This window comes from Gasterosteus aculeatus, chromosome 11 (genome assembly GCF_964276395.1).
Source record: "Gasterosteus aculeatus chromosome 11, fGasAcu3.hap1.1, whole genome shotgun sequence".
Classification (NCBI taxonomy): Eukaryota; Metazoa; Chordata; class Actinopteri; order Perciformes; family Gasterosteidae; genus Gasterosteus; species Gasterosteus aculeatus.
In genome coordinates this window covers 8,694,943-8,705,232 of record NC_135699.1, presented here as the reverse complement: position 1 = coordinate 8,705,232, position 10,290 = coordinate 8,694,943, and the positions used below count along the sequence as shown (strand labels likewise).

The 10,290-nt window shown below is 50.7% G+C and overlaps 2 protein-coding genes across 2 annotated transcripts; one reads left to right on the top strand and one right to left on the bottom strand.

Moving 5' to 3' along the window:
• Positions 1 to 1,905: 1,905 nt before the first annotated feature.
• Positions 1,906 to 6,252, bottom strand: LOC120828483 (GTPase IMAP family member 8). Its single transcript, XM_040192084.2, has 5 exons — positions 6,103 to 6,252; positions 4,966 to 5,640; positions 3,926 to 4,639; positions 3,152 to 3,784; positions 1,906 to 2,682 (listed from the first exon to the last, which is right to left on the bottom strand). Exons 1-5 carry the CDS (start codon positions 6,125 to 6,127, stop codon positions 1,946 to 1,948), a joined length of 2,784 nt encoding a protein of 927 aa, XP_040048018.2. The 5' UTR covers positions 6,128 to 6,252; the 3' UTR covers positions 1,906 to 1,945.
• Positions 6,253 to 7,309: 1,057 nt separating this feature from the next.
• LOC120828242 (migration and invasion enhancer 1-like) lies at positions 7,310 to 9,525 on the top strand. Its single transcript, XM_040191701.2, has 4 exons — positions 7,310 to 7,473; positions 7,673 to 7,770; positions 7,920 to 7,996; positions 8,681 to 9,525. The coding sequence occupies exons 1-4, from the start codon at positions 7,445 to 7,447 to the stop codon at positions 8,762 to 8,764; spliced, it is 288 nt and encodes a 95-aa protein (XP_040047635.1). The 5' UTR covers positions 7,310 to 7,444; the 3' UTR covers positions 8,765 to 9,525.
• Positions 9,526 to 10,290: the final 765 nt, after the last annotated feature.

Below are 10,290 nucleotides of genomic sequence, written 5' to 3'. Positions count from 1 at the left end.
CTCTGCCTGTTCCACCCCCCCATTCAGTCCTCCCCCCAACTGTGCCTCTATGGCACCTGACTCCTGTTCCACACTAACCCCCCCCTCACCCTTTTCCTTTCCTTCCCCTCCATCCTCACCCTGTGCCACCTCACCCAAAGCTCCTCTCTCACCCACCAAAACACCCTCATTTACACTGTGCACATCTTCCATACTCACCCCGTGTGGGTCAGGCACAGCAGCGCAACGGCCCGCGGCCCGCGGAACCGGAAACGGCCTCACGGACGCCGCAGCCACCTCCGCGGCTGGAGACTCCCCCGCAAGCGCCGCGGCCGGAGGCTCCCCCGCCGCAGCCGCGGCCGGAGACCCCCCCGCAAGAGCCGGCTCCCCCGCCGCAGCCGCGGCCGGAGACCCCCCCGCCGCAGCCGCGGCCGGAGACCCCCCCGCCAAAACCGCGGCCGGAGGCTCCCCCGCCGCAGCCGCGGCCGGAGACCCCCCCGCCGCAGCCGCGGCGGGAGACCCCCCCGCAAGAACCGCGGCCGGAGGATCCCCCGCCGCAGCCCCGCCAGGCGGAGTCGGGTCCCCGCGCCTCGGGCAGGCACCCACGGTGTGCCCCTCCTCGCCGCAACCGAAACATTTCATCGCCGACGATGATGCAAAAATCACGTACTCGTAATCATCTATCTTAACATGGAAGCGGAGGTTGAGCTCCACATTCCGGTTGTTAAGTATCATATAGAGGTGTCTGCGGTGAGACACTACGTGCTTCAGTAACTGAGACCTGCATCCAGACAAGATCTTTTTGATCGGTGAAACCACCTTTCCGTGTCTGGAGAGTTCTCTGCTGAGAAATTCGTCGGTGATGAACGGAGGGACGTTCGATAGAACCACCTTCGTGGCCGGTTGCGTCAGTGGCAACACCTGCACAAACATTTCATTCACCGTGAGGCCCGCCTCGACGACTCGGTTCACCTTCTCCACCTGGTCCAGGAAAATGACCACGGCCCCGTTCATCCGAGCGGCCGACTTAACGCTGCCGTGCCCGACCACTTCCCCCACAGCCAACCCGATGTCCTCCACGCTGCACGGGAAGCCCGCGGCGATCTTAATGCCGTGCTTCCTCGTGAGCTGGGAGAACGTGTCCCCATTTACCATGGCGTCTAGAGACGCCGACCGGCGAGACACCGGCAGGAGAAAAGAAACCCAAAGAAAAAAAAACCCACGACTAACCCCACAACTAAAGTGAAAAACAACCACTAAACCACATTAAATTAATATATATAACTAAGGGAAAAAAAAACAAATAGAGAAAACCGCTCAAAGACGCTCACACACGCTCACACACACTCACTCCCAGCATGCACCGAGAGAGAGAGAGAGAGAGGGAGAGAGAGGGAGGGAGAGAGAGGGGGGGGGGTTGGATCCATTTCTCCTGCTCTGGCTTGCAGAACTCCTTTAATGACGAGAGGTGGGGAATAGCGGGAGGAGGAGGGTGGAGGGGGCTGATTTGAGAGGAGAGGAGACCGCAGTGTGTGGGGGGGGGGGGGGGGTGGCTGCAGAGAGGACGGGGTGGGAGACATGTTGACAACAGAGGAAGATAGATGATAAGGGAGCAGGGAGCAAAGTGTTATTCAAAGAGGTGTAATGCAAAGAGAGAAAGCCCTGAGATGGAGACGGACAGAGAGAGATAGAGAGGGGCCACGATTACCTACAAATCACTGCATTGCTACTCTGCCTCCAGTGAGCCCATCGCTCCTGTCCGTCACCCTCTCAGTCGAGCTTCCTCCCGTCCTTTGTGAACGCAGGTGTCACAACCGCTGTGCGGCTTTGGGAATACAGTATCTGTAGTAGAAGCAACCCTGTGGATCACGAGAAGCAGGAGAAGACTACTTCACCTGTGGGGCCCGGCAGGTGCAGCTGAGGCTGAACAACACATATATACATCTTGACTAAATGAAATAACACTTTACTCCATCTTTGTATCAACCTGATTACCGTCCTGTTTACTTCTCTCTCTGAGTTCCTGTATGGCCCTCCAGCTGTTCTCCAGACTTGCCCTCAGCTCGGCCAGATCTCTCCTGATCTCATCGAGGAGCTCCAGCTTTGACAGTTTCCTGTTGATGGATGAGAGCACCTCATCCTCCTCCTCTTCCTCCACCTCCTCCCCCACATCTGCAGTGGGACGGACCGGTTCCTCCAATGACCCCACAGTTTTCTCCCAAATCATCTCAAAGTACGAGTCGATGAAGGCTTCCAGCTCCTCCAGGCTGCTCTCGCCCCATTGGTCGATCAGTGCCTGCAGGCCTCCGCTCTCGCTGAGCCCCGCCAGAGTCCGCTCTCTCGGCGCAGGGCGGCAGAGCGAGTGCACGCTGATGCCGTTTTCCTCCGCGAGCGTCCCGCGTTGCGTTTGAGGTGCAACCAGCAGCATCGTCGGCCGCTTGGATGAGAGCGGACGCCGCGCACAGTTCAGTCTCAGGTGAAGGACATCGTTCGGGAGCCACCCGGGCGGATTCATGGTCCACCTCGCCGCCGCTCCCCCAGAGAGCATGGAGGCTAAACAGGCCGCGAGGGCGTCTCCCACCAGGATGTCCGGTCCAGTCCATGCTGTTCTCGCTGCTGGCAGGGCCACCATCCGAGCGCCACCATCGGGGCCTCCAGAGCAGCTCCGAGGTGTTGAAGTGGTGGGTTTGGCCGATCCAATCACTGCAAAGGAGACAACGGGCAGACAGACTTCACGCGAGCCATAAACAATTCTAACAACCGTCTCCACCCGTTCTAAGATATGAATCTCCTTATCTCCCTCTAACAGGTGCTGCTTCCTCCCTGTTTATACCATAAACTAGTGTAGATTTGATCCTGCCACACGATGCGGAATGTGACGGCACGCGACACCTGATGTTTTGTATGATGCATATTCCTTAATACTATTTCTATTTCCATGTCATTTGATTCTTGCTCTTTTTAAAACCTTGTTTATTAATGTGCAGTGCCCACATTCTGCCCCTCCCTTCAGGTCCCTGGATTTTAATATCCCTCCATTCACGTGGACTCAGACTTATACGCCTATTTCCACACCTTCTGAAGGAGTGGACATGTTACAGCCTTTCCACTCCTCTTTCAATATGTAATATCTTCCATCGGGGAGAAGCACCAATGAATCACATTTACTTACGCTGACGGGACACCTGATGTCTGCAGCTCGTGATCCTCTTTCGATCCTTGTCACGCCGGGTCACACCCTGTGTCACGCGATCCCCTCCGCGGAGGACGACCGGCGCGTCTTCAACCAGCGTCTCCTCGATCAGGGCGATGAGCTCGTTGACCTGAGCCCCGTCCGCCCGGTGCTTATTATCCAAGACGTGGTACCTGTTCCCGCACCGCTCCACCAGCCTCCGCAGCGGCTCTCCTTCGCTCTCGATGCGCTGCTCGATGCTCGTGTCGCCCAGCCAGTCGCCGTGGCTGAACAGCACCGCGGCTCTGCGCCACATCTGGCCTCCTCCGGCCTCCAGCTGTTTCTCCATGGCCTCCAAGTGGTCGGCGCTGAACGAGGAGCTCACGTTGACCACGGGGAGGATGGCGCAGGACGCCGGGCGGAGGAGGTCAGGGGTCGCGTTGAAGCGGGCCGGTGTGTCCAGCACCACCACCGTCTTGCCGCCGATCGTGGCTGGTTTTTCCCAGCAGGAAGTGGTGCGGTTCCCCGCGTGGGAGCGCTCTCTGTTGAGGATGGTGTCCCCACACGAGCTCTTACCGGTTTTCCTGCCGCCTATGAGCACTATTCTCAGTTCTGTGATGGCGTTGAGCTTCTCTGTCGGAAAGGAGGTGTACACATCAAAGAAAACCCTCCACGGTTACATTTTGTCCCAAAGAATCTAAGCAAAAAAAGCATCTAAATCCAAATTGTGTTTATTCAAGCCCACATTGTCACTTTTAAACGAATCCAACTCACCCAGCTGAGACCTCGCCATCTGCCTTTGCCTCTCCCTCCTCGCCAGCCTCTCCATCGCTCGCGCCCCCTCTCTCCTCCTCTCCTCCTCCAGCTGTTCCACCACTGGCCTCTCCACTTTGATATGCTGGCGGCCGCTGCGGCCGGCCAACATCTCCTCGATCTTCAGGATCAGCTCTCTGACTTGATAGCCTTGATCCCCTCTGGTTTTGTTGTTCAGGACGTGGCACCTGTTGCCGCATCTCTCCATGAGACCCCGCAGAGGCCCTGCCTCGCTCTCCACGCACTGCTCGGCCGTCGTGCCCGCCAGCCAGTCCCCGCAACTCAACAGCACGATGACGCGCCTCCACGCGCGCTCGCCGATGAGCCGCATGTGCTCCTCCGCTGCCCTCCAGTGGGTTTCGGAGAAGGATCGGTCCGCGCGGATCACCAGCAGGACCACGTTGGGCCCCGGAGGGCAGAGAGACGCGCCGAGCGCCAGCTCCCTCCGGTCGAAGACGGGACTCTCGGCACAGAAGTAGTTCGCCCACCAGCCCGGCGTGTCCACCACGGTCACCTGCCTCCCAAACACCGGGCCCGTCCCCACCACGCACCGGGCCGTTCTGCGCACTCGCTGGCCGCTCTCTGTGCTCAGGATTGTGTCCATGGTGGAGCTTTTCCCAGAACCCTTGGCTCCCACCAACACAATCCGGATAGAGCTCACGGGCCGCAAACTCTCTGGAAGAATGAAGCAAGTTTATCAGACTTGTGTGATTTCTTATCAACATTCATTTATTCATTTGCAAGTAGGGAAATGCACTTTAGACATGGGGTCCCCAATCAATTTGGGCAATGTGTAAGGTGAAGAAACGCCTGGTGACGCTTGTGAAATATGTCAAAGGATGAGCGCACGTAATTAGGAGAGAATCCGGTCACGACCGGTACCGGTCCGCGGCCCGGTGGTTGGGGACCCCTGGGTTAAATGATCACTACTAGTTTCCCCAATAAAACAAAACAATTAGCTTGCCAAGTTGTTGAGACGTTAATGATACCGATGAACTCGCCTCTCATCAGAGATCTGTGCTCCTTCGCCATCACGAACCTCCGCCGAGCCCTTTCCTCCACCCTCCTCTTCTCCTCCGCGGTCGCGCGCGCGACGCTCCCCCGCAACTCGAACACTCTGTTTCCATTGCGCGTGACGAGTTTCTGGATCTCCTCCAGCAGCCCGCCGACCGCGCCGACGTCCCCCGAGACCACGCGGCGGCACCTGTGGCCGCACTTCCCGGCGAGCCAGCGGAGGGCCTCCGCGCCGCCGCCGCGCGCGAGCTCCCGGCGGTCGGCGGAGACGAGGACCAGCACGCAGTGGCTCCACACCTTCTCCCCCAGCAGGGACACGTGCTCCTCCACGGCCCTGCGGCGCTTCTCCGAGAAGAGCGCGCTCGCCTTGACGGTGAGGAGAAAGGCGTGCGGCCCCGGGGCGCACAGGGCGACGCTGCTCACGATCTCCCGCTTCACCAGCTCGGGCGTGTCCCGGGAGCTGAAGTCGCACCACCAGCCGGGAGTGTCCACCACGGTGACCCGGCGTCCGGCCACCACGCCCAGGCGCCTGCAGCACGAGGTCCTCTCTCGGGGGACAAACTCCTCTTTGCCCAGGATGAGGTTCCCCAGACAGCTCTTCCCACAGTTTCGGCCCCCGAGGAGGACGATCTTCAACTGTGGTGCAGCAGAGCAGCCGTCCACTGACACCATAAAGATTTCAATTAAAGCTTTAAGGACTCAAATCCGATGGATCTTGAGCAGTTTAAAGTTTAAGGTTATACAATTGGAATATTTACTGTATTTCTTTCTTTGTCTAATAGTTTGTATGACAATAAAGCCCCAACAATTTAGATAATCAATCAAAAAGTTAAATATCTCTGCAGGTGTTTGGGGCCCAAAGCCAGATAAACCATTTTATTCTCAGTTTAATTTTTACTTCTGAACTTTGTTAAATCATATCACACTTTTACAATTATATAGAAATGTAATAATTTAGATGATACATGCTGACATTATAATACACAAAATACGTATGAGATGAAAAAAGGTCAAAATGTGGCAATAAAAAATCAAATACAATCGAATTTTAGATATTAGGAAGACATTGAAAACTTATAACGACTACATGAATAGGAAAAGCTGACATAAAGTGTCAAACTTACGTGCTGCCGGCTCGCTGGTTGCCATGTCACATGTTGTACCATCTAAAAGCAGGAAGACTTTAAATTAAACATCATTTACTCTACTTTCACGTCCACATGTGCCTGTGTTCTTGGTCTAAAATGAGAACAAAGCTTCCTGTTGAGGGAGGGATACTGTGAGACGAAGTTTGTGTTTTACAGGTTTATGAGGCTGAAGGTTGTCTGTAATGAGTAATACGTCACTGAGTGGACCACACCTGTCAGCTGCAGGTCAACAGTCCAGAAGAGTCTGTGATTTGTTTACCATTTACCAAACGCAGGACGATTTGTACAATCACATTTACTGTTACTATGTTATTAAAATAATAACATAATAGCATCCTCATTGCATCTAGGAATAAATCATCCAAATACGAGACAGTAAATATGAGCAGGACAGCATGAAAATATTCATAACTGAGCTTTTCTGAGAGTCATTAATTGAAGTACTCAAGTAGATACTACTAGATAGTAGATCTATTTAAGGTACTTGTCTCTGTTTGAGTATATCTTTCATTAAATCAATGATTTAGTTACATTTACCGATTTAGAATTTACAAAAAATGAACATTCAATAGGATTAGCTTTTGTAATTTAAACCACCAAATGTTACTATTTTGTGTATAAGTGAAGAAAGTATCAGTACAAGCAACGATACTGATGTTATTTGATTGGTAACTCTAAAAGTGTCATGTCATGGAGTCGTTCACAGTTGTTAAAACTATCAGCTAACCACGAGATATTTTCAACAAAAGGGTCTGACATTATTTTGTTCTGGAGCCACGAGGCAAAAACAATTTGTGAGCAGTGTGACCGATGCCGGCTGCACATTGTTCCCCATCCCAACATTGCTTGATTCATGGGAGAGGGAGGAAGAAAAAATAACATTTATTCCCATTTTTTGATGTAAAAGGGGTGATTTTTTGGCTCTGATGGACACCTGGACGTTTTCAAAAGGGGGCTAACTAAAAGTAGATTTTATTTGTCAGGGAGCACAATCCAAAAAGGTCAGGAGACATTTGCCACATTAGCCACATAAGCTGAAACATTACCAACAAATGCGGTGGGGTGGAAAGAACAAATAAATACGGCATAAATGTAGTGAGGCGTTGTCCTCAGCTAATGTTACATTTCAAATGCAAGCATTTAATCCATCACTTTGCGACTTAAACCCCCCGCCCCCTTGATTTGGTTCCGGTTTCACTAATGTCTCCCGGTTTAAGCTCCGCCCCGTTGCCCGGCTCCGTGTTACAAAACCAGCTAACACACGGCACCGCGCACAGCTTTGTACCGCTGAGATAGACGGCACGAAGAAAAGCGAACAATGGGGGTGACAATTAGAGTGGAATACTGGTAACTCAGTCTTTTATCGTTTCCCTTCCTTGTGTGACTGTACAGCTAACCTGCTGCTTGTTTTTTGGGAGGGGGGTCCTTTCCGTAAATCCCACTGAATGGACTGTTGCGGCACGTTAGCATCGTTAGCTCACGGCTAGCATGGAGCCAGGTGTAACTGCTCTTCTTGTTTTTAATCAATAACTTGTTCCTCACGCAGTGGCAACTGAGGCTACGAACCCCGCTATCAGGAGCTCAGGAGTGCTGTCAAGCAGGAGTTTCCCGATGCGGATGTTGCGGGCTTCGTGGGAAGACGAGGTGAGTGTGTTTTATTTAATTGGATTTATTGGTGACTGATCGCTGTGTGAACGGCGGGGCGCATTAGTCATTGTTAATGACTGGGCTCGTTCCAAAGGCCGTGACGTCACAGGTGGCGTCCTCTTTATGCTCCTCTCTTCATTTCGCAGGCAGCTTTGAGATTGAACTCAACGGGCAGCTGATCTTCTCCAAGATTGAACTCGGGGGGTTCCCACATGAGGACGATGTGAGTGAGATGATGAGGGAATGTAAATCCGTGATCACTGCAGTGAAATGTGATGTAGCCCGTCAGGTCCTGCGCCTCGGGTGTATTTTGTTTACGTGCCACTTTCTGGTTTTACTTGTACTACTTCTTCCAGGGGCATGTACATTTTTTTATGCTATTAATAACAACGTTTGGTTCGGTTTGGTTTAAACACATTTTTCACAGAATGCAGTAAGCCTTTCAATTAGAGGTCGACCAATCATTTTGTAAATGATAGTTTGAGGGGAAAAATCCACGTGGCAGGAGCTACATTGTTGCATTAGATAATGTAACAACTATATTCGTCAGACATGACTCGTCAGCTTGCTGTAAAACCAAATCTGGATAATTTCATTTCCATCTAAATAATTCCTAACGGAATTTGTGAGTCTCTACCCCCCTAAAAATGACAAGTTCACCTTCCAACGAACTACATAGCATTTTCAAAGAAACTTCAGTTGTCAAAACATTACCTTTTTTCCTTTTATTTTTTTAATAACAAGCACGATGCGTCACTTGATATGTTCACAATGATCCGATCACGTGCTGTTCATGTCAAATCATTATCTGAAGAGGAACAAGGAAATGTTAATGACAAATTTCTCTTTCAATACTGGTAAATTACACTAACAATACTCCTTTTTTTTTTTTTTTTTTTGACCACAGGTCTTGGATGCTGTTAACAAGGCCAACGATGGCAAACCTGTCGACAAGATCACCAAAAGCCGTGCACCGTGCGTCATCATGTAAACCTGCCCTGCCGCTTCCAAACCGGCCGGTGCGACTGTAAACTGCCAATGTCACCTCTGCTCTATAGAAGACTGGCGGAGATGCACTAGGGCCAGTGTCTCCTGTCGCCAAACATCTGGCTCCCCCTCTCGGTTCTCATTATGGTGCTCCGGGCTGTTAATGATTACTGTGGCCTCAAAGGTTAAAGGTCATAGTGTGATGAAGCCATTCCTGGAAGTCCCTTTATTATGGAAGCTGAGATGGGGAGAAGATGTTGCAGGAGGATCGAAGGGAGATCCCTTTACTTCGCTTTTCCTACTGCCTCGTTGCCTGATATTCTATAACTGTTTAATTCTTGTTTTTCACGTCTACAGTCTCTGAGCTTACATGCAATTGCAGGTTTTCACACGAGAGTTATGCAAAGTAGATGCAAATATTTTTTTAAAGGGAGTCCACCCCTTGGTTTCTGCCTCTGCACGGGTCTTTTGTTAACAGTCGTTTTTAGGATATGATAAATATTTGAAACGTTACTGTAAGGGTTGTAGATATAGGCTGGCAACAATTTTTCTCTTTCCATATCAAATAAGATAACTTTTCTATCTCATATGCGCTTTTCTGTATTGTCAACTGTTGGCTACTAGAGCGATCGTCCGCAGTGCTGCTGAAGACCACCAACCCCTGGTTTGTCAGCTCACGCTTAATAAGATGTCTGCTCGTTTACCATAAATCACCTCGATGTCAGGAAACTTTTCAACTTTAAATAAACCTACTGTAATAGCTCATGTGCTGCGGTTGTCATTCCTTCATGACGTATAGTGTCTTTTATTTTATTATTTTTATTTAAAATGTTTCCCTACAGACAACCAAATGTTGTTATCAAAGAATCTTTTGTGAGGTTTTGTTTTAGTCAGCCTCCCCCTCATGCACACTTTTAAACCACACCACGGGCTGCCTTACGCTTGGCGGCTTTCACCTAAAGCTGCTCCTTTGGGCGGCATCTTGGTTCGGTCTCTTGGCGACGTTGGCTCGCGACTGCCAATATTTCCAGTCAACAGGTTGGACGAGGTTTCTCTTTCTTCCGTTAAGCGGCCCGCATGGCAACAGTCACCCAAGTCGAATAACCCTCAACGTGTTCTCTCACCAACACACAAGGGACAATTTAGACAAATTTAAATTTCACTTGAGTACCTCTGAGGATTGCTTACCAGGAAAAACTATCAATTATTTGTAATGCTTTCCTACATTCGATTCAAAATCCCTGATAGTTGTATAGAGCAAAAGACATGATTTATTCTCTGTTTCTGTCTCTTTGGTCACACTAAGGGGCGCTAATGTCCACACTCAGAATCTAGCATCCCCAGACTCTTAAAAAGGTACACCTGAAAACAAGCACATGGTCGGGCCTGCATTCAGCGGTTGGAGAAACCCAACAAACCTGTGTGTTCTCAAAACATCACCAACAAATTTTAAATAATAGTTCTACTTAATTTAATTCCATTCGGTTGAAACTCAGACTGTGTATTTATTTCAACAAACAGGATATAACA

Excerpts from the sequence above, each read along its gene's own strand:
- LOC120828483 (XM_040192084.2), bottom strand. The coding sequence starts at position 6,127 with ATGGCAACCAGCGAGCCGGCAGCAC. Across the intron at positions 3,785-3,925 it reads GATGGCGAGGTCTCAGCTGG|AGAAGCTCAACGCCATCACA; the intron begins GTGAGTTGGATT and ends CCTTTCCGACAG. Across the intron at positions 2,683-3,151 it reads ACATCAGGTGTCCCGTCAGC|TGATTGGATCGGCCAAACCC; the intron begins GTAAGTAAATGT and ends TCTCCTTTGCAG.